The sequence below is a fragment of the Corvus hawaiiensis genome, chromosome 19, assembly GCF_020740725.1.
Source record: "Corvus hawaiiensis isolate bCorHaw1 chromosome 19, bCorHaw1.pri.cur, whole genome shotgun sequence".
Classification (NCBI taxonomy): Eukaryota; Metazoa; Chordata; class Aves; order Passeriformes; family Corvidae; genus Corvus; species Corvus hawaiiensis.
Window position 1 is genome coordinate 7,311,926 of NC_063231.1, and position 23,240 is coordinate 7,335,165.

Genomic DNA, 23,240 nt, shown 5'->3' on the forward strand with positions numbered 1-23,240 from the left:
GTTATCACAGCTTTAGGGCTTCAGGCAGGAGCAACCCTTCAGTATTGCTCAGAGCTCAGCAGCTGCACAGGGAGAAAGCAGGGCACACATTAATGGAAAACTTTTATTAGAAAAAAATCCTTCAATAGACTGTTTCCTTTCTTCCTCTCCTATTCTTATAAGAAACATACTGTAGCTGAAACTTGCAAAATTCTGAAAAAAAGGTGACAGTTATTGTATAAAACTTACAAATCCCATTCCTGCATGTGCTCAGGGACCTCTCCTGTCACAGGCTGCCCCATGGCAGGTATTCCTGGCTGTAAGAGAGGCTGTGTGCATGCAGGTGCAGCCAGCATGCTGGAAGGAGTCTGAGAAACATAGCACTTGGTTGAGTTGTTTGTGAGGCCATGATGTGTTCTGTGACCTGTCACAGAGAACCACATACAACCTGAGCTGGGAGATTTCTCCGCTGCCTCCCACAGCTCTGCTGGCTTTGGGGTGAAGCAAAATGTTCTCAGCCTAAACTGTGCTTTCCTTAACACTCATAGAAAATGCTGGTGTGAGCTAGAAGCCTCCCAAGCCCTTGGCTGGCAGCAGCCCAGTATTAAGACAAAATCAGTGGGAGAACTTAGTGGGTTAAATCTGCACTTTCCACTGCTCTGAACCTCCAAAGTCAGACCAGCACCAGCTGCATCTGACAGTAGGTGTACAGAGGCTCTAGCCAGTATAAATCCTATTTACAGGAAGTGCTAAAAAATTAATGTGAAAAATTCCAACTTGGTATGAAGCTTGCTGGTGAAGGTGCTGGGGACTCCCCTTCTCTGCCGCGGGAGTTAATCCGTCACTTCGCTGTAATAATATTTCTGGGCAGCGTCCGTCATCTTCCAGTCAGCAGCCCGGAACTCGATGATCTCCAGCAGCAGGAGCTGGGACAGGGAGCTGAGCCCCTCCTGCAGAAGAAAGCCATCTCGGAGGAGGGAGAAGAGCTCATCCATCCGCTGGGAATTCATCTTCTCCAGCTGCTCACCGATGCGGTGGAGCTGCAGGACCAAGCAGTCCACCTTCAGAAGGAAGAGCAGATGGCTGAACACAAAGCAATGGAGGCTCCTCTGCACCCCCTGGGCTGTGCTTTTTACAGGTCCTTGGCAGGACAACAGGCACATCAGCAGCTCTTCCCTGCACTCACCTCCTCCTCCTTCTGCAGGCTGTCGGGCTGTGCCAGCCGGAACAGGCAGTCGTACACAGGGTTCACCAGAGCCATCATGGGCATGTTGTTCACCTGCAAGGAGAAGGAACATCATCAGCCTGGAGCCAGAAAGGAGTCTGCAGCTATTTTAAATAGTTATTCCCTTGCTGCACTCCAAAGGAGAATGGAGCAGGATTTAGCTGTGCTGTATTAGTGGGATTTACATCAGAGATCAGACATTTGAGTCTCCAGGAAGCAGAGGAGCTGAACAAATGATGTAAAAAACATCTATTTTTAAATGTAAGCAGGTAGTCGTGGGAAATATACCTGTTCCAACAGTATTTTTCCTGCCTGCAGCTCTACTTGCATCATTTTTACATCTACTCCAAGCAGGAATTCAAAGTTCACACACTGCACAAAGGCCTGAAGGCAAACTCCGTCAGCAAACTCCACAGCAACTAAACCAGTGCAATCTGGGACATCTGGGAGCAGGCAAATCTGGATTTCAAACACCAGGTACAAAATGAGGAAGCTGAGACTTTGTGACTGTTCCTGAAGACTTCCTCTGCTTCTCCAAGCCTGTAGGTAGCACGAGCCCTGACAGCATCCTTGTGCGGAGAACCAGCTCTGGCCCCCATGGCCCTGGGGCTCTGTACAACACGCACCCAACACTCCTGCCCTGGTATCCTGGGATGCCCAGGCCCTTCTGGCACTCCAGGCAGCAGCAGCTGGGTGCTCCTGCTCCAGCTCCTCACCCTCAGGTAGTCGAAGATGTTGCAGATGAAGGTGACGTAGCAGATCCAGGCCTGGAGTGAGCGGGTGCGCAGCTCCTCCCTGTCCTTGTACTCCTGCTGCAGCCGGTTCAGCAGGCTCCTCCGGAAGATGCTCTGGCCAACTTGTTTGCTCTCTGCCTACGAGCCCACAAAAGCAGGATGGAGGGATGAAACAGGGCTGCCAGAGGGGCAGGGGGATGCAGAACCACACAGATACCCTGCTGTGATTCCCGGAGAGGCAGAAAAGCTGCAACTCGCTGCCTGTGCCAGCCCACTGCTCCTCTGGATGCTGCCACTGCATGGGGCAAGTGGGAAGAGAGGAGAGGAGAGAAGAGGGAGAGGGAGAGGAGAGATGGCCAAGGGGTCAGAGCACGTGGCTGGGGCAAAGCCCTTCCTGGCCCAGCCCAGGGACAACCCACACAACACAGCCCAGGTGTTTCGCTGTCCAGACACGAGCTCTCACCTGGATGATGGTGTAACAGATGCGCCCAGCCTCCTTGCTGAACACACAGTCTTTGAGGGACTGGTCCACTATAATGTTGGCCACTTTCTCCAGGTCCACGTTACTGGGGTCTGCAGAGAAGAGAAACACTGTCAGGACGCAGCCCTCTTTGGCCCCTGATTGCTCTGGGGTACCTGGAAAGCAACCAAGGTCTGTGCAGGGCCCGGTACAGTCACGTTAAATGGTGCAGAAACTGCGTGGCAGAGGAGCTCATAAAAACCTGCTGACCTTTGAGGGCTGTTTTCAGCAGCTTCTGAGTCTCGGAGTCGAAGGACTGTATTTTGTACTCTTCTTTGCCTGTTTCCCCCATGACTGGTTTCCTCCAAGGGGAAGAGTCAGGGTAATGGATGAGCTAGTGACAGTCCCTGGGGAGGGAGCACACAGAGCTTAGTTGGACAGAGGCAAAGCTTCACCCATTTGCCATTCCACAAATCCCAGGTAGTGCTGGAGCACAGGCTGTTTCCTGACAGCTCCCCACCCCAAGGAAACTCCTCTTTTATTAGGGCACCAACTCCAGCCCTAGATCCAGGCAAATCCTCATTCCCACATCTTACAAAGCCTTGTTTCCTACCAGCTGATGATAGAACTTCATCTTCAGAGTCTTTATATTTTTCTGATATATGTTACAGGCAAAGCAGACCCAAAATATACCTATCTCACCTCAGAATATTTCCCTGTGGCTGTATCACAGGGAAGCACACACTGCTCCCTTGGGCCTTGGAAACACCAATTCAGCTGCTTTCTTACAAAAATCTAGCAAGAATCAAAGCCAGCACAAAAGCATCCAACACATGCTCACCAGAGCACCTCTCCTGCACCAGAGCCAGGCTCCCTCAGTTCCCAGCACAGCACAGCAAACTCAGCAACCAAATCCCCAACAGCAACAGCTCCCATCTCATTCCTCTGCAGTCAAGCACTGCTCTGCAGCACCAACAGTGCTCCTAACTAGTCTCTAAATTGATTTTCTTCTGCTTCGTGACACAATGAAGACAGCAAGAGGGTACGCACGGCACAGAGAGAAACGGCTTGCTCACACAGGATCTGCTGGATGGAAATGCAGGGCTGGCCAGACCGACAGCACAAACACGAGAAGGCAATCAGCCAAATGAGTTTTGCCAGCTCGTCGAAATTCCTCGGCCATTACTCACCCCCCTCTGCAAACAGGTCCCTACCCAGATCAAAGCCCAAGAGCCTTTAGGGGCATGGGACAGGTACAGTGGGCAGACCCTTCACACACAGCACAACAGTTACTCACAGCGGAGAGCAGCCATGGGGGTGACCACCTGCCGACACTGCTCTCGCACTCAAAGCTCTCACCTACCCTGGGACTGGCACTCGGGTTTCTTTCCCAGGTGGATTCACAAGCAGCTGGGTGCCCTCCGTGCCATGCCTAGTTGGCAAACACGTTGCTAGCCGACCTCTCGTCTCTCTGCATCTGGACTAATGCCATGCTGCACTGCTAGTGGAGCAGCCCGAGATCACCAGCAGCCCCGTGTCCCACCGGCAGCATCTCCACGCAGAAGGAACCTGGCGAGAGCTCAGTGCCTCACGCAGCACAGCGGGAAGCGCCCGAGCCCGTCTGGCAGCGTCTGTACCGCCGCTGCCCAGCCCCTCTCCCGAAGCTTCCGTCCCCACGGCTCCCTGGGATGGCCACGGCTGCTTTGAACTGCTGTGCCAAATAACCCTGCCTAGAGCAAACCACAGCGTGTGAACACCGAGCCAGCCAGGTCTCGTCAGCACTAGAGACTCTGCTGCCAGCACCTCCTCGTCTGAAGGGCTGGTAGCAGTGGATGACATGGGGCACCTGTAGGCACCGACTGCTCCTCTGCCACTGGCCCCTGCTAAACGAGCCGCCCCGGGGACTGACACAATTGGGGTCAGCACCCTCAATGTGCCGGTGATCCATCAGCTCAAGTGCCAGGGCACCTATGACCCGCAGGGTCACACCTGGCCGTATGGGCTGGACAAGTCCTGACCACTACAAGGAGAGGGAGCAGTGCAGAGTCTCCTCTGCCACCCCATAGTATCTGCCCCAGGGGCTCTGCCAGCCCCCGGGACTCCCATCCCATCCCCGCCGAGCCGCACGTGGAACTTCCCAGCGCCGAGACGCCTCTTGCCCGGGGCAGCTGGACCACCGGAGCCCCCAGGAACCGCCGCCGCTGCCTCCCGTCGCTCCAACCCCGCGGCTGGCACAAGCCCAAGGGCCACCGGACGGAGGGACAGGCGGATCCCGGGGAAAGCAGCCCCCGCGCTGCCCCGGGCCGGGCAGGGGGAGCCGGGCGCAGCCCCACCGACCTGCCGGCCGCCCCCGCTGTGTCCTCCGGCCGCCGGGGCATCGCCGGCACCTCCCGAGCCCCGCGCCCTCCCGGCACGGCCCAGGTTTCCTCTTAGGTCATTTCCTCGCCCGAGCCGGGGGAGGGACGGGCCGGGACGGGCGGGGGAGTGGCGGCAGCTGCGGCAGCGCCACCGCCTGCGAGAGCCGGGGCACGGCGGGCTGAGCCCCGGGTACGGCCGGCTGCTCCTCGGGAAACTCCCGGGCTGCCCCGGGCACGGGCGGCTGCCCCTCCAGACACCCTCCCGCGCACGGCCGGCTGCCCCCCGTTCCCCTGGACACCCCCAGGCACGGGCGGCTGCTCCCGGGTGCCTCCCCAGACACCCCCAAGGCACGGCCGCTGCTTTTCCGACTCTCCCCCCGCCCCCGGCAGGTTGCGGGCAGCACTCACCCCTCTGTCCTGGTCCCCCGCGGGGCTGTCCCGGCGCTCTACGGGTGATAACGGCGTGAATTTCGCCCTTCTCTCCGGGCCAGGGCAGGCTGCAGCCGAGTGGTATTAAAAACTGAGTAGAAAAAAGTCAGGAAAGGGGAGATGCACTAAACCAACGCATTGCAACAAGAGCTGAGTATGGTATAACACACTTCACGTTTTTCCTCTCAAATCTCAACCATTTCACGAGGGAAGACCCCGCAGGGGGTGAAGCCTTCACAGCAGAGCAGCCAGGCTGCTGAAACCAGAGAATGGCTGAGGGAACACAGAACGGTTTGGGAACATTCTTGCTAGCACTGCATGGCCTGGCTGAATACAAAGCCTGAACTCACCCACCGAGGGTGTGAGGCTCAGAACTGGCCACCACAGTTCCAAAAGCCCCTCCAGGACACAGCAGTGGGACTGGGCTGCACAAATCCCCCTTGGCCGATCCCTTTTGGTGCAGTTCTCAACAGCGATACCCAACACAGAGGGTACCGTTCTGCCTACTGCTGAGGAGCATCCACAAGCAGGCAGTGGGAAGGGAAATCCAAAAGGCTCCTGTTGCCCCACGCTCTGGGCCCTGATTATCCTTCCCTTCAGGAAGGCCACGCTGTTCCTGCGGGGTCCAGCATAGGCACAAAGAGGATAGGAATAAACCAACTGCAGCCAGACATGTACCTAACAAAATATTTAATGTACCTTGTCTCAAAGGTAGGCACACACTGTGCGTGTTGTGCTCGGACGCTTTCAGGAAACAGCAGCTGCAAAATATCCACTCAGGCAACACAGCAAAATGCCACAGTTACAGTTTCTACATCACAAGAGAAACTTAAATCCAAATTAAATACGATCCATTCCAGTCCCGACTGTAAAACATTAATTTCTTGTCAAAAATGATGCTGTGCAGCTCTGGATGAGCATCCTGAGAGTGGGACTGTCCTAGGAAGTTGGTGAGGCAGCCAGCGCTGCAGGAAGCAGCATGTTCCTCGCAGATCTTGTGCGTCCGAGGCCGGCTCAGTGCTGTGGTGGAGCTGCAAACAACCACGGCACAACTCCTCGCCTGTGCTCTGCCTGCTAAGGAGCTTTTGGACGTTCTGATGGTAAAAGGCACTAGAAGAAAACAAACGCAACTGCTGAGCAGCTTGTGAGGTGAACTGCAGGCAAATCCCTGGTGATAGGATTAGCTTGGAAGGAAATCCCAATGGCCAAAACTGGCCAAGTCTCACAGCGAGGCACTTGCTGCGTTGAGTCACTTCACACCAAACGGGAGGGCGCAGCTTCCAAGAGCAAATCTGTGCCAGCACATGGGAGAACAAGGTGACCACAGATCTCTCACATCTCCTGCTCCTCTAATTTTAAGAAATTTAGCTCCTAACAGCGTGCATTTTGGCAGAGCAGCATGACAAATAAGACCTGTCCTCCTAGTGCTTCATTCAGCCTCAATCCCGCAGAGAAAACAACATTCCTCTTAGAGTGCTTTCCCCAGCAAAGTGCACATGAGAAATCTGTGAGGGACAGGTGCAGCTGATCAGAAGTGAGTGATGAAGTGACTGTTGGATGCAGCTCCTAATATTGTTGAGGTTTTCATGTCTTTCTCCCTCTCACTGGAAGCCCAGATGCCTTTATGGGCCTGCAATATTTGTGACTCGCAGCCCAAAGTCCTCTGACCAGAGAGTGTCTCTTCCACAGCCTGGGCCAGACAGACACAACTTGAACTCCGGCTGTGCCATCTGTTGGGTGGAGGCAAGCTCAGTTAATGCAGAGTGGAGGAAAAAACTACCCCAGAGAGGAAAAGCTGCTCCATACTCTCCAGCGCTACCCTCTCTGTGGAGCAGCCAAGCTGCCCATGCCCATCACCCCAAACTCCACAGAAGCCTCGAGGAACGTCATCTTAGCAGAGCACAGATCTTCCTGTTCTTTCCCACTGCTGAGTTCCCAACCAGTTTCCCCCTATTTAGTGCAGTTTAACAGCAGCTCTTTGACATAAAGTGGAAAACAAGTCTTGCAATGTTTAGACAGGACGGACGAGTCCCCATTTCCTAAGGAAGCCTAGGTCAGCACTGAACATTTTCTGCTGTGGCCTGTCCCTGCTAACCATGACGACATTCCTCTCACCAGCAACAAAAGACAATAACAAACCCAACCTGTTTGTGTCTGTTTTGAAAGGAGACATTTCTCTCCCTCAGAAGGATGTCATGAGGCTGAGTTCATTACTCCTTATGATGTCTTTCCAACAGCAACAGGTGAACAATAAACAAAGGCTAAACATTGTTAAGAAGATTTTGAGGAATCTCAGCCTAAATAACACAGGAAAATGCCAACAGGATTGAGGTGCTTGGAGAAACTCACTCCACATTTTCTGCATTGTCTCCTCTAAACAAAACAGCCATTTTTAGAGTACATGCAGCTCTCTCTGCCTCTTTAAGACTCACATATTGGCCTCCTGCCTGACACCAACACTGCTCAATGAACTTAATTTTACGCAGCTCAGTCACCTGCAGTGAAACGGCCACTTTGTACTCCAAGATCTCAAATCCACAGCAGACACAAAGTTATTTGGCCTGGATTTGCAAGGAATTTCTCCAGATACCTCAGCCACCAGTGAAACAGCTGTTCTCTAAAAACAGCCTCTCACAATAGCTCAGGATAAGTGAGCAATGCTGATATGCTCAAAATCGCCAGGAGAAGTTGCGTCAACGGAATGGAATTGGTCACACTGGAATTTGGCCAGACCATTTGGGATTAACACCCTGAATACTGCAAAAGAGCTGGGAAAAGCTCTGTGTTAAGAGAAGAACCATCAAACCATCCTCCAAATAACTGCAGTGCTCTGCCTTATCCACCCCTCGCAGATGACTAATGCTTTTGTGGGCAGGGTTCAGAACTCTGCCTTCCACACAGTCCAACCACACCCTGCTAGGCTTGAAAAAACACAGAATAGAAGAGGAGGAAGAAAGTAATTTTCCTCTTTTCCACTGTTACATTAATCAGAGTTGTTGGTAGGTTGTTTTGTTGGGTTTTTTAACCTCTCATAAAACCTTTGAAACTCCAGAAAAAAACCACTTTTCCATCTCTAATTCAATTACCCATGTGAAACACCACACTCAGCCAACCAATTCCCATTTGATGTTCATTCCTTTCACTTCAGCAAATCTTGTCAAAACATTTTCATCTGCTAGCACCAGTATGGGACTGAGGTTCTGAAATACAGAAATACTTGCTAGACACAAACGTGCTCAAACGTGCTATATTAAATAAATAATAATAAAAATACTACTAGTTTCCACAGGACTTTCCCTTCATTATTTAGAGTAATTACTTCTTAACTCTATACAGCATTTTTTTACTCACTGCTTTGAAGCAAAGAACCCTGAAGTAAGAATTGGGTTTGTGCATTGAATCCCTTCAGAGTGGGGCTCTTAATATGCAGGTTTGCTTGTAAAAAGTGTGAGTGAGGCACTGCAAACCTCTAAGATATGTATGGCCACACACCCAGGAAGTGAAATGGGAATTCAGGATACAATCAAGCTGACTGGAGTTAAAGGAAGAACAAGTCTGGTCCACAGCATGATCAGAGAAGATGCTGTGTTTAAGATGACAGAGAATGCACAGCCAGCAAGTGGTGACCAAGAAGCAGCAGCTGGCAGCAAAGGAAAGGAAAACAGAGGGTCTGTGTACTAACGTGGCTTTACCCGACTTCACAGCAGCAGGACAGAGTGACCTGTGCAACACTGAGACAAGAATCTGGTGCAAACAGCAGGCACAGAGCAAGGGAATAAAGCTATGCAGATGCAGTGCTAGGAAGTGGTGTTTGGCTGGTTACGCAGCACTAGGCTGGGCCAGGATCCCCGCTCTGGGATCCAGGGCGAGCTCAGGGATTCACCAGCTTTATGGGTGCCTTTCCAGAGCACAGGCCTTGCTAGGGAGTGGTCTGTTGGTTCCCCCTCTCCCCACTGAATGTGCACTGATATGAGAGGAGACAGAAGAAAAGTGCTCTGTTGAACAGCTTCCAGCCAAGCAGCTCAGTGTCTCCAGCAGAACTGCAGTCGCCTTCTCCTTCTGCTTGGTCCCAGGAGGTGATTCCCCACAGGATGGGGAGCTCCGACATTTCCAACACGCTCGTGACAGAGCAGGGCCATCAGTCTCCCCTCCTGAGGAGAACAGCAGGCAGCCACACACATCCCTTTCAGCCTTCCTTCCTCCTCGTGCTCTCGGGGCTCTTCAGGGCGCACAGGAGGCCGCAGAACAGCTCATACCAAAAGAAGATGAGGCCAGTGGAGAAGGCAGCCTTCAGTAAGCTGGGAGAGAGGCCCTTGAAGAAGCCACCTGGGCCCTCCTCTTGCATGATCTGCCTCATGCAGTCCAGGAGACCCCCGTACGTCCGCACCTGGGAGAGAAATGGCAACAAGGTTAAACAAGAAAACTTCAGGACAAATGGAAAAAACCACAAAGATCTCCAAACTATACCACAGAAACATTATCTTGACATGCAGCCTGGAGATGCCTTTCTGGATAATATTAAAACTAACTGAAAGTTTCAGAGACAGTTTAGAGAGAGCAGGATAGAGGAAATGTACACATTTAGGGTCAGCAATGGTTTATGCACATCATTCATTGAATGGCTGTAAAACCTCTGCATGCAACAACAGCATGACTTTAAATTTATGGCACAGGTTTGTGAAGTCATTATTTCAGATTGTGCGGCTGCTGTTTTCTATCCCCTTCACTCTCTAAGAAGGGACAATTTTTGAGTTTTCTGACAGAAAGAAAACACAGTTACAGCACTTAGAAGTTTCCAAATTAGCTGTCTGCATGTCGTTGTGTTACACTGTGCAGTTTTAACACCTTGTGACACATCAATGCTAAGAACAAATTCTGTATATCACTGCAAGAGGAAAAGCATCCAATGCAATGGGCTGAGACATCCAAATCCTATTCCAGAATTTCTTACGGTACAGACTGATTTCCTCCTCAGATCCAAGGAATTTTAAGGAAAAGAGAAAATTTCCACGTTTCATGGAAAAAAAGAGAAAGTTCCTTGAAAGATCTGTATTTGTCTTCAAGTGTATTTCAAGGTGGTAACAATGGTGCTAAAGAACACCAGAGTATTTAATTAGCTTTGAATTTCAGGCCATTTTCATACATAAGACACATGCTGAACACTTGGTGCCTATTCCTTGCGCCAAAATATTAATTGCAGAAGAGGAGCCTGACAGCCAAGTGACCCCAGCACAGAGCCAGTGTCATCCTCTGCTAGTAATTTGGTTCTGGATCAGAAATACCAAGCTGCAACTAGAAAAGTAAAGTAAATCAAAACCCCCTTTGCCTGCCTGACTCACCCCCAGCTCCAAGACACAGTTGATGGAGAGGGATGACAAGCCAGAGCACAGGTATGTTGGACAGTGTCATAAAATAAACCCAGTATGTTCATGCATAAATTCACATTATTAACGAGACCAATGCTCAGTGGCAGCTCCCAACCCCAACATGAACTCAACAGGTACCACTGGTGGATTGTCACTGCATTCCAGTGCACTGGACTAGCTCCATTCTCAGGAAAATCCACCACTTCCAACATTTCTCACCTGCCCAAAGGCTGCCCGAGCATCCTCAAAGCCACCCACTTGCAGTCGCTTTTTGACCACATCCAAAGGGTACGTGAGGGTTTTGCTGACGACTCCAGCACAGCTGCCACAAACAAGGTTTTTAACATTGCCTGAGAAGCAAAAAAGGAAAAGCATAGCAATGAGGGAAAAGAGAGGATTAGCAGGGAATTCTGATTAAAGATCATACAAGGTAAGTTAAAAATCACTTTTCACAAGAAGTAAGGTCAAAAAAGTCCTTTGAAGTTACATCACCTCTTCTGCATAGTTTGGGCCAAAGAATCTCAAGCTCTATTTTTTCAGGGTTGCAGTGTCTGTTGGAATCAGAGGACCAGCTCCTCTTGGTCCATTACAGTGACTAATGGTTTTGCTCTTCTCAAAAAACCCCAATCTCCAGTCACCAGACAACTTGCTGACAGTGGATGGAAAAGTTTTCATGCCCCGCCCCAGTAAAAGCCTGATCACTGGAAATCTTGCACCCCTGACTGCTCAGGCTGATTTATTCTGGATTGGAATGTCACAAGCTGACATTGCCTGATGATTTCAGAGGCTTGTGGGAAAGGAGTTCTGTATTAGACTCTTTCCTGATAAACACGAGCCCCCAGCACAAAACCACCATCAGCCTCTGCCACCTACAATTAAATATGCAGACACGATATTGAAAAGTCTAGTTCCTCTGCTGAAGAGATTCCATTGAGGAACAAAGCCACGCTGCTGCTGCATCCCTCTCTCTCAAAGAGGCACAGGTATCTAGAACTGCCAAGATGACAAGTTGCATCAGGATGAGGTTCTCTTGCAATGGAGCTAGAAACCAACATAAAAACATCAAATCAAGAGCCTAGCAGCTTTAAAGAAGACTAAATAAATCCTCTTCTCTAATAGCTGTGCTGGAATTTGCAGGCAGATTTACTAAGGAAATCCAAGAATCCTGTCCCCACAGCACTAATGAAACAGAGAAGGGTTATGCCAGCACTGTCTTCCCACAGTATCAGTAACGTGACACTGCTCAAGAGCACCTGGCCTGTGACACTTCACTTTCCCATCCACCCACTTCCATCACGGTTATTCCACAATGGAAGCTGTTTGTGAACTCCATTGGACTTAATGTGGCATTTCGGTGCAGGGCTAAGAATGAGAGGTGGGAAATTGAGATACTTTTCAGATGTTGCACCAAAAAACGTGAAAGGACTAACAGAGCTTACATCAGTCACACAAACCAGCATTCATCCTCTTTCTCTCGTGACTGCAGCCATCACTGTCCCAAGTTCCTACCTCCATTCTTTCCTTCAGCTGGAATCACACATTTGGAAAACTGCTGCAGGATGTTGTAGAAGAAGAACTGGAGACCAGCATATGGGAAGATAGCAACGAGTGTGGGGGTCAAACCTCTGTAGAAAGTCCGAGGCCCTTCTGTCTGGTACATGGTCACCACTGCATGGCGAAGGTTGCGGTAGATCTGGACAGCAAGGAAGAGGCTGAGTGACTCTCCAGTGAACTTAAAACCAGCAAAACAAAGGTCAGGTCATTTCCCAGCAATGGGTATAGGAATTTCCCACTGCCCAAAATACAACTGACTGTCCTCAGCACAAAGTGATGAGCAAGGTGATTTTCCACACCCTCAGTGTTCTGTGCTAAGCCCTTGTGACTTACAAGAAACAAGGCACAGAGCTGAGTCCTGAGACCAGCTACATCACAGACATGACTATTTTTCTTTTAACAGCACTTAACTCCTGCAACACAGTTCATATACAGGCAAAGTACAGAAATGGCTCTGGTAAAAATCGATCTCATTATTACAGACCTATTTAGCACAGAGACCAATTTTTGTGTAAATAAGGACATGAAGCACAGGTGAAAGGTGACTGGTTTCAAGTATCATCCCCATCATTATCTAAACATGACTCTCTGCATGTGGAAAGTTTCAAAAATGCAATGTTCAACACCCTGGGGAGTGGGTTCTATAAAAGGTCAACAGCGAAAGCAAAACTGAGTTATCCTGTTAAGGACAGTTTCTCCTTTCTGGATCACCTGTCAGGATCAGAAGCAGCAAAACACAATTAGGAAAGCTGTGTCAACAGCACAGAGGATAACTGGGCAACAGTGCAAACACTGCCCGTAACAGCACCTGCTCCTTCATTTTAACCCACATGCTGCATGTACTTTCAAACCTCCTGCATCTTCAGACCCGTGAAATATTGCCACTGCTATGGATGACAATTCCAACACGAATGCTAAGCCTCACCTTTGGCTCACCCTGGGCAGCAAAGCGGGTGCGCAGCATGTCCACAGGCTGGACTGCGACCGTGGCTGTGCAGGCAGCCAGGCCCCCGCACACCAGGTGCACCAAGGAGTCGCGGGCGTTGAAGGAGGTGACGTTGTGCACCAGCTCTGTCAGGCTCTCAAACACCATGAACTTGCAGAAACAAACGCACACTGGTCAGGAAGCTGATCCTTACGACTCACAGAGGTCTCCCACTCTTTCATTTCACCAAGAGCTTCACCCCCCCCACTTGTTACCACCTTCTCTGTCCTTCAAAAGTCCTCCCCAACCTGCAACGTGTAAAAATCACTAAGCAGCCCGGGGAATGCTTGGGATACTCTAGTGTCTAACACTTCTGATAATTCTTGCATTTAGAATCGTGAAAAACTCATTTTAATGTTCTATGTATCCAGAAGAGTGTTCACCATGTCACAAATATGCAGTCCTTTACCCTTTCAGCCACTGCTCCTAAAACTGCTGTTAATGTTTACAAATTAAGCATAACAATGCTGTGTAAAACACCCTCATCAGCTTCACTGATTTTCTCCTAACAAGCCCTGACCAGAAGCAAAATACTGCCCAGGCTTGGGGCATGAACAGCTAAGCCAAGTGTCAGGAGCAGAGAAGGTTTATCTACGATACCAGATACAGACAGAGCTCAGTTTGCTCTTGCCGTGCTCCAGTCTGTTCAGCAATCTCAGGAATATTAACTTAGGAATTATACACCAGTTTTAGACAGCTACACATCCTTCCCACTCCTGAACACAGCCGGTCTGAGGGAGCAGAGCAGCGTCCCGTGTACATACACTTTGCCCCAGTGATGCCTGGTCGCCTCACCTGAACGGCTCCAAAGCCAACAGAAAGGAACTGAGCGGGAACATGGCCCTTCCAGAAGGCTGTCAAGCCCTCCTCCCGGAAGATGCGCTGCACAGCTTGCAGGATGCCGTGGTACTTGGCCGCGGGGTTTCTGGAGGAGAGCTGCTCGATCTGGAGCTGGAGGAAACGGGAGAAAATATTTTCAATGTCACCCTTCAACATTGGTTCAAGCGTCCAGTTCAGGAATTCACAACCCTGTCAGCCAGCCAATGCTAAGGGATGACATTCTACCCTCCCACAGAATCACAGTCAAGATCTGACTGGGATGTTATTTATGAAGGGCTCTAAAAGAATAAAAACATCCATGAACACAAAGAAACAGGAGGGGATGATGGTGAAATTCAGTCAGATAGTGGAAGTCATTCACAAAAACAGAGAAAGAGAGCGAACTATGAGAAACACAAGATTCCATTCCCACACAAGTTAAGTTATATAAATAGAAGTTGTGGACACAGGATAGCCCTAATTCCTTGCATAACCTGTACACAACGTAGGTGAAGGCTGACGAGCGGATTTAGTGCTCTCTGGTTGCACAAGTGACCTGTTCACCCAGGACACGATCAGCTCTGCTCCCTGACAGGCTCATTCATCCTTGCCCCAGGGCACGCCGCGAGTGAGGTACCTGAAAGCGGATCTTGAGGACATCCAAGGGGCTGACAAGGACCCGAGTGACCAAGCCAGACGCTGATCCTGCTGCAGCCGCTTCCGCCGTAGACACGCACTTGGCTTCGGGGTCGTAACCCACCATGCCTGCCGGCTGTCCTCAGCCTGGGCAGGGGCACAGGGGCAGTGATTCCCCCCACACCGAGCCGACAGCCCCTCCCCCCTCACAGAGCCCCCATCCCACAGACCCCTCACGCCAAGGCCCACAGCCCCCTCCTCACTCCAAACCCCCTCCTCACCCCATGGGACACACAGACGCCCCTCTCCACCACTCCCTCTGCCCCGCAGCTGCCGGCCCCGCCCGTGGCAGCCACCGGCGGGGAGTCCAAGCCGGGCCCGGTGGGACCGGGGGTGTCCAGCCCTGGGCCGCCCCGCGCCGCGCCGCCTCACCCGCTGCCGCCAGCTCCGCACTGCGCCTGCGTGCCGCGGGGGCAGCTGGGAGATGTAGTCCCGGGAACGGCGCCCGCGCCGGCCCCGCCCGGAATCCGCACCACGCGCAGGATGGGGCGTTCACAGAACCACGGGATCTACGGGGCTGGGAAAGACCCGAGACCATGGAGTCCAGCCTGTGATCCAACACCACCTTGCCAGCCAGACCATGGCACTGAGTGCCACATCCAGTCTTTCCTCAGACACCTCCAGGGACGGTGACACCGCCCTGGGCCGCCCGTTTCAATGTCTAATCACCCTTTCCATAAAGAAATTCCTCCTGATCTCCAACCTAAAGTTCCCCTGGTGCATCTTAAGATTATGTCCTCCTGTCACTTGTTACCTGGGAGAAGAGCCCGACTCCCACCTGGCTGCACCCTCTTGTCAGGGAGTTGTAGAGAGCAAGGTCACCTTGATCTTCCCTTCTCCAGGTTAAACAACCCCAGCTCCCTCAGCCACTCCTCATCACACTTGTGATCCAGACCCTTCCCCAGCTCTGTTGCCCTTCTCTGGTCCCACAAGCCAGGGCTGTGAGAGGGGAAGGTCAGCACATGGCACACACAGCCCTCAGCACTGCTCCCACCACCACCACAGACCAACAAACCTTCTCTTGTCCCTATGGCACAGGGAAAGCAAGAGTCTAAGCAACCCAAGGTACAGTAATTCACCACTTCGAGCAACATATTCTGCTACAGCATTCCAAAAAAAGTCGAGCGCTTCAAGCCACACCGTGAATTTTCCAGTGACTTCTGGCACAAAAAAAGAGAAAGAACTAATCATAGGAATATCCAGGCATTTCCACCATGACATCATCAGTATTTAAGCATAATAACTAAGAGCAACTGTTAAAAAACCACTCAAAACTCCCATGTGGGCCTTCTCCTATTGTATGTTAAAATTGGCTGTAACATTCACGCCCACAGGCACTTTCTGACCACTTACAAAGGCTGGGGAAAAGCTGCAGAGAGCTGCCCACACACCTTGTTAGCACAACAGAGCCATTCTTCCTTCGGTAACAGAAGTGAAAACAATCTGCAGGGCCCTGATAGAGCAGAGCCAAAGCCACAACAGCCTGAGCCTGGCTGCTGTGCTTACATCAGCCCAACATCCACCTCTCCCTTTTAGCAAAAGGCTCCAGAAGTGTCTGAACTACAAGCTCAGTCATACCTCGGTCAGTTAACTGAAAATAACAGACAGATGCTCAAGTGAAGAATTCAATGTATATTTATTATTCACAGTTAATTACTATCTACCAAATGCTGCTGCAGAGTTAAAGGATTAAGTACATAGGCCTTTTTTTTTATTTAAACACGGAATTTTTTTTTAATATATATACACACACAAGACATATGTCTGCAAGGCTGCATGATATACACCAATTCCAAAATAAGGAAACAATCAAATGGTCCAGGTGTAGAATGCCATAGATTCCTTTTCCAATCACTTTACAAAGTGGGAAGAAAGTGAGTGACAGCTAGCAAGGAGAGGGGGAGAAAGTAATACTCTACAGGGTAGCTCTCTCTTTCATTTGCTGGAAAATTAAAGTGTAAGGCAGAGTCCATCTCATGAGTAAAACTTTTGTAACACTTAGTACAAAAAAAGGCACCCTCCAACAAAAGATTGCCCGTGCTGAGGCAGGGCGGGAGGAGATCTCTGCTGCAGGTTGGGACGCGTTGGTGGGGTGAAGGGATCCAGCCAAACGGCCACCGAGGGAAAAAACGCAACTGAAGACTGGCACAGAGAGTGCTGCGGGCTGATTGCTTTCCTTCTGTCCAATTTAATGTCACACTGCTCTGGCGAGGAGCGAAGGGCCACCAGAAACGCCCCGGGGGTGCAGGGTGGGGAGAACAGTCACACACAGCCTGCTGTGAACGGGAGCGGGCAGGGAGCTACTTCAACAGGAACACTGACCTGAGGAAGGAGGAGAGACTGAAGAACGGGGATGCCAACTCCACTTCTCAAGAGCAACGACTGCAAATACTGCCTATCCAGGCCGAGGAGACAGGCTGATCACATGCATCACGTAGAAACATTCACTAAGAGCGTAAAGTTTTTTTCAAGCACTATTTCTTGAGGTTTCTCTGCATTATGAAGTTTTCCACCAAAGGAATGTACATTTTGTAGGACATCTCAGGCCTATTATTTCTCAAATTCCCCCCTTAACCCTCCCTCCCCAAAATATTCTTCCTCATTTTCCCTGACCATAACTTTCCCCTTTCTGTTACTTCTTCTGAGGCTCCTGGTTGCAGCTCTCCACCTCTGAGCAGCCTAAGTTGCCACTTGAATGCCTTGATTTTATCTTCCTTGGAATAAGGGAAGTTGAACAATAAGACAAATCTGAAGATTAAAGCTCCATCTCTGTTTGTAGATTTTTCTCAAGTGTCCATTGATAAAACCACCCTCCTTTGCCCCCTTCCCCCAAAGTATTTATTTACACATAGGCAGAAAAAAAAAACCCTCTGAAAAGCTCTGGACTGTCCTTTTAACTTAAAAAATAATAAAAAAGAAAATAAGGGAAAGGCACTATGGAAAAAAATTACAGAATGTGCTCAACCGTACACCTTTAAGAAAAAACAAAAAAGCTGTCAGCACAGCATTAATAGACTTCAGTTGTATGTTGGAGTTTCTCAAAGCAGCTCTGTGACTCAAAAGAAAAAAACAGAACAAAAAGCCACACAGCTCTTCTCCCTTCCTCTGTTTGGAAGCTGCTGAGCTTCAGAAGAAAGTGCCAAAGGAGAAGAAACAATGAAAATTAGATTAACACCTCATCTTTCCCAGGCGAGAAATGCTGAATGTTGAAGGCAAAAGCAGAGACTGATGATTTTTGTTTTTTTTTAAAGGCAGGACTGTAGATTTGGTTCTTCTCTCATGTCCCTTCATGTCAAATGAAGACCGTTTGCAGAGAGAGAAAATACCAGCAGAGTTTCTCCCTTTTCCTTTAACTGCATGGCTAGGACTTTATATGGCATTAAAACTTCATGCACTGATGGACAGAGGAGGAGGGGGAAACAAGAAGAGTTGTGGTGGTGAGACCTTAAGTGACCTTAAAACACTCATTTGCAACAAGAGTGAATAAAGGGGGATAACCCAGGAGCAGCTGAGGAAATTTGTTATTTTCATTTTTTTCTCTCTCTCTCTCTCCTTTTTTTATTTCCTTTTTTTTTTTTCTTTAAGATAAGTTTTGGTGTCTAAGTTGAACTCTTCCCCCCCGCCCCTGAAGTTCCGTACTGAGGGAAGGAGGATCACCTCACGGTGAAAGGTGACTCTGGTTTTACCGCCGTGTGATTTTTAGGTCACTGGCTGCAGTTAGGCTCTGTATGTGTATTTACTGTTTCTCTGGTTTCCTTAAATAATCTCTAATATTTATCTCTAGATGTTCCGGTTCACTGGGGTCACGTAGTTGCGTGGGAACATGCCCGTCTGTCCACGGCACGCTCCCTTCCACCAGTTGGGGTCAGAATTGTCAAGGACTTGGATAAAGTCTCCACGATGGAAGCCCAGCTCTCCTTCCTCTTGGGGATCAAAATCAAACAGAGCCTGAACGTATGTTGGTTGCTGAAAGGGGAAAGAGAAACATACACACAGTGAGAAACACCCACGGCACTCCAGGCACCTGCTCCCGCAGGCAGGAGCTGCTCTTACACCACAGTTTAACAATAAACATTTGGGCTGTTCCCTTTCCCTACAAGCCAGCTGCCAACAGCTGCAACAAGGTGCTAAAACAGCAAAGCACAGGCTATAGAACACCTCAGAAAAAAGTCAAGCTTCTGTGAAAGAGCTGAAATAGAGCAGATGATTCTGATGTTTTTCTAGTATTTTTCATTCTGTGGCCTACTGTAAATCTGTGTTCTACTGCAATACAACAGTCTTGCTGCTTACTTGTCCTGTTTTCACCAACTGACAGCACAAATATTACCGATCTACACAAAGTTCCCCCTAAAAACTGGATGTTGGTATTTTACACATTTTTCTTAACTCTTCTGTCACAGAACATTTTGCCTGGTCAGCAAGTCTTCCACTCTAAAGGAAAAGCTAACAGTTCATTTAAAATACATTTGCAGTCTTAAAACTGTGAGGCCAGGAAGGTCTCTTCATGGTTGTCCTTTTCAGCCAGCTGTTTTCTCACTCTGTTTATCCCCAACCTGGCAGTGCAGAGCCAGGTGCTGAGTTCAGACAAACTGTGACAAAGTTGCCTGTGGCACCTGCAGCAGCACCAATTCCACACCCCTTGTCTTCAGGCTAGAAACAGAATGCTGTATGAGGAAGCAAAAGGATTTATCCAGAACTGACAAAACATGCAGTTACATGAAATACAACACTCTGAATGACCTGGGAAATGGAACAAAATAAAGAGTTGGATATACAAAAGCTACTCTGCTGGCACTTCACAACAGTTTTTGGAGTCTCTTCACACTGGCTAGATCCAAACCAGAAATACTCCATATGCTGTAACCACCTCTTCAGGAAAGGCCAGTATCAAAGCCTCACTGAGGGCTGCACTTCTGGCTATGATCAGGTATAAATCAGAACAGCATCACAGAATTGTTTAGGTTGAAAAGACCTCTAAGATCACCAAGTCCAACCATTAACTCAGCACTTTCCTATCCTTTCGGACTGTGCCCTGTAACAGGGCATATAATCCATTTTTAATTCACAGCAATCAGATTACCTTCCTGCAACAGAATCCACAAACATTACAACAAGCCAAATGTTCAAGCAGCAACAATAATTTTGCCTCAACTCAAGGGAGACCAGGAGCACGGACAGGCTTTGCACAAGAATGCAACTTATTTACCAGTATAATTTTGACTGCAGGATCTAAAGATACACTTACAAAGGTAAAAAAATGTCAGTCAGCTTCTTTCCATCCCTATCCATTCACTCTGAAATACAATCCCACTTCAGACTGTGGCTGCAATAGCCTGAACAGGGCACTCTGCAGGGACACTTCTCTTACCTGTGGCACCTGCTCAATGTCCCGGAGAAATATTTGCTGGTTCCTGGAGACAGATGTGGATCTGTGATAATCTACCAGCTCGTTCAAAGAATTGAACTTCACCACCCAAAGGAAATACTTGCCAGCCCCATCTCTAAGCACCTTGAAGTGCTGCACATCATTTCCAAACCTGTGTGGAAAGAATGAAGGACACAGAAGAGCACATTGTTAGCCACGGAGAACTCCTTTTGGGGTCATCAGCACAGAGTTTAGAACAAAAAGGTCCTTCAGGGCACAGTGAAAACTGTCAGTGACATTGATACCATAAATGTAATCCCACAGCTGGCATCACATGTACTTCTCAATGTATGTTACATATGCTGTCACCTGTGTTGCTGAAGATGGTGCAGAGAATCCCAAGGATAAATGCCATGGCCTTTGCAAGGTCACAGTAACACAGCTGCACCACGGTGCCTTCCACTTTACATCCCCAAACACAGGTTGCCACTCAAGCACAAGCACTTTGGTTTAGCTCTTGACACCCAGCAGTTTCACAACTGACTTGAGCCACTTTCAGTCTGTGCTACTCTTGCCATGGTTCTCTGCTTCTCACAGTCCCAGTCCCTCCCTCCCACAGCACCACTGGGTACGTGCAACAATGCAATGCATAAGCACCAGTCCCATTATAGGCAAATTCCTGGGAAAACACTGCCATGGGGAATGTAGGATTGGCTCTTCTGGCAACCAGCATGGACTTGTGCAAAGGGCTCTCTTACGAAACAAAAGAACCTCTCTGGTCCTTAAAAAAAGAAACCCCAAAATAAAATTTAACAAAAAAAAACCCCCTCAAGCCCCAGAATGTTCAAAGATGCTGCTGCACACATAAACCAGCAACTTCAATTCTGTGTTAACAATTTTTTCCGACAAACGGTGGCATTCAGTTGAAGCTACATTTCCAACGGTTTTACTCTGAATAAAGAGGAACTCTGGAGAGGTCCACTGGGATTTTCCAGATGAATGGCACATTGGTATTTTTACTTCAGCCTAAAACACTGAAAACAGAAGACAACTGTTCCCCCTTGGCATACACGGCTCCTATACATCAGTGGGGAAAGCAGACACTGCTTTGAAACGACTCCTGGGTGCTGCCTCTGTTCTGCCTTCCTCAACCCGGGAGCTTCTCACTATTTCAAATCCTACAGACCACTGTTTAGGAAAAGGACTTTCCTAAATTATACACACAGTAAAAACCATCCAGCTGAGACATTACCACCAGATGGCAACACCAGGCTGAACAGGCAGGCCCAGCTATGCCACTGTAACTTTCTGTTTCTTGAAGGAATGCACTTTCTGCAATTGAAGCTTCCATTCATTTCTGATATTCCAGCCCAGATGACTCTATCCAAGACAGAAATATAAACATCTCTAAAATCAGTGGCTTTAATCCAGTTTGCTGGCATGACTCAGTGCTGCTGTACAGAAGGACAAAAATTTGGTTACAGACCAAAGATGACCAGAAAAAAAGAAACGAATCCTGTTGAGACAGATCACTGACAGCCACAGAAAACAGAGCCAGCTGGAATTGCACATGAGTAATAAAAAAGTTGTAAAGATTCTAAAGAAAATCTTGTTTATTTATGGAAGGAAAGGGGAAGATTACAGAAAATAATTTTTAAAGAAAATGCCAAAGCCAGCTGCTGAGGACAGATTCCCTCCCACCCTGATCATACATTAAATTACTTCACATACCTTTTCAAGTTTCTAATACCTCTATTTGACTGACTTCAGAGAATCACAGAACTGCTTGTGTTGGGAATCACCTAAGGATCACCTCATTCCAACCCTCCTCCCATGGGCAGGGACACCTTCCACTAGACCAGGCTGCTCCAAGCCCTGTCCAACCTAGCATTTAACATTTCCAGGGATGGGACAGCCACAGCTTCTTTGGGCAACTTGTGCCATGGCCTCACTACCCTCACAGAGAAGGATTTCTTCCTAACCCATGTGGAATGCACTTGTGAGGGTTCCAATGGACCTCTGGTTTCAGCTCCATGTCCCAGTGCTGGTCAATGGGAATATGACCAAAGCATGTGCCAAGCAGAGAAAAACATACTTGTACTACATAATGTACTACAGAGAGGGAAGATAAAGTAATAACTTGCACTGCAGAGGAGGAAGGAAGGAGGATGGGAGGTTGTCCACACTGGGTGCTTTGTGACTGTAAGAGGGAGGAATGGGATCTACAAAGAAGCCACCAGACAGTATCTGGGCCTGTGTGAGCCACGTGCCACCAGGTCAGTCCTGTGGGCTCACTGCAAACCAGAGCAAACAGATTTGCTCTATAGAGAGGGAATAAACGTCACTAGAAGAACAGGAATGCCGTAAGGCATCTGTGAGATTATTCCTGCTCCTCAGCATTGACAATCACCTGCCCTTTACTCCCCAGCCCAAAGGAGCAGCAGATGCCTGATTAGCACACAATTGCTCCTGGGCATGACTTACTTGACTGAGAGGGAGAAGTCCCCGGGAGCACTCTCACTCTCCCTGATGAGGAAGGCACCATCATGTCTCTGTTTGCCCAACATCTCTTCAGCCTTCGCTCGGGGAATCTTTCCAAAAAACCACCTGTGAAGGGAGGAAAAGAAAACAATAGGAGAAGTTAAGAATTTTAATCCCTTCATGAAAGAGCCAGAAATATCATGGCTCTGGAAACAAGATCCTGTCTATGCACTGCCCCATCCCGCACAAGTCAAAAGCGCATTTTGTATCCAAATCAATTTCTAGTCTCTTTCAGATCAGGTTGGTAAGACACATCTACTTCAGTATAAAGAATCAGTATCTTCATCCAGCAGCTGTTAGCTCCAGCAGCCCAGAGTCCAATCTCTGAGTCCTATGGTCCAAGACAGGTATCATCTGTCAGAAAGCTGAGGCGGGTGCCAGGACTGCAGTTACACACAGACCAAATTCCTGCAAGGTCTCTCTGCTCCACTGCAGAGGAGTGCTGAGCTAGGCATGGATTCTGTTCCAGAAAAGATGCTGATGCCACTTGTTTCAGGAGCCTCTTTTCTTGCTTTCTCCCACAGGCAGGACAATCCAGCAGCTTTCACAGAAGGAGTCACATGAAGTAGCTGCCTCATGGAAACCACATGCAAAATTCTCACCAGCCACTGGCTGACCATGACACTGAGGCTGAACCTACCCCAGGCCACCAGATCGTCAGCACTGACCAACAGCCTGGTCACGGGATCCTTGCCCCCATTTACATTTGCATTTCCAGACTAATCCAAGA

The 23,240-nt window shown here is 49.1% G+C and overlaps 3 protein-coding genes across 4 annotated transcripts in view; all 3 read right to left on the reverse strand.

Annotated features, from left to right (window-relative positions):
- Positions 1–89: 89 nt before the first annotated feature.
- Positions 90–4,842, reverse strand: MIF4GD (MIF4G domain containing). The gene is made up of 6 exons (XM_048323975.1): positions 4,736–4,842; positions 2,669–2,805; positions 2,402–2,511; positions 1,921–2,076; positions 1,166–1,258; positions 90–1,040 (listed from the first exon to the last, which is right to left on the reverse strand). The coding sequence occupies exons 2-6, from the start codon at positions 2,748–2,750 to the stop codon at positions 813–815; spliced, it is 669 nt and encodes a 222-aa protein (XP_048179932.1). The 5' UTR covers positions 2,751–2,805; positions 4,736–4,842; the 3' UTR covers positions 90–812.
- A 1,017-nt stretch (positions 4,843–5,859) lies between these two features.
- SLC25A19 (solute carrier family 25 member 19) lies at positions 5,860–14,997 on the reverse strand. Of its 2 annotated transcripts, none has more exons than XM_048323972.1 (7): positions 14,826–14,969; positions 14,546–14,691; positions 13,885–14,040; positions 13,030–13,200; positions 12,060–12,243; positions 10,770–10,900; positions 5,860–9,571 (listed from the first exon to the last, which is right to left on the reverse strand). In XM_048323972.1, the coding sequence occupies exons 2-7, from the start codon at positions 14,669–14,671 to the stop codon at positions 9,371–9,373; spliced, it is 969 nt and encodes a 322-aa protein (XP_048179929.1). In that variant the 5' UTR covers positions 14,672–14,691; positions 14,826–14,969; the 3' UTR covers positions 5,860–9,370. The 2 variants fall into 2 exon arrangements, with proteins under 2 accessions (XP_048179929.1, XP_048179930.1); XM_048323973.1 differs by lacking the exon at positions 14,826–14,969 and adding an exon at positions 14,977–14,997 and having other exon boundaries at positions 7,332–9,571.
- Positions 14,998–16,221: 1,224 nt separating this feature from the next.
- Positions 16,222–23,240, reverse strand: part of GRB2 (growth factor receptor bound protein 2) — a 50,380-nt gene continuing 43,361 nt past the window's right edge. The window contains exons 4-6 of the mRNA XM_048323559.1: positions 22,454–22,576; positions 19,973–20,141; positions 16,222–18,570 (exon numbers count right to left, since the gene is read on the reverse strand). Of these exons, the coding sequence (XP_048179516.1) occupies positions 18,385–18,570; positions 19,973–20,141; positions 22,454–22,576 (478 nt within the window). The 3' untranslated portion in view covers positions 16,222–18,384. The remainder of the gene's footprint in view (positions 18,571–19,972; positions 20,142–22,453; positions 22,577–23,240) is intronic.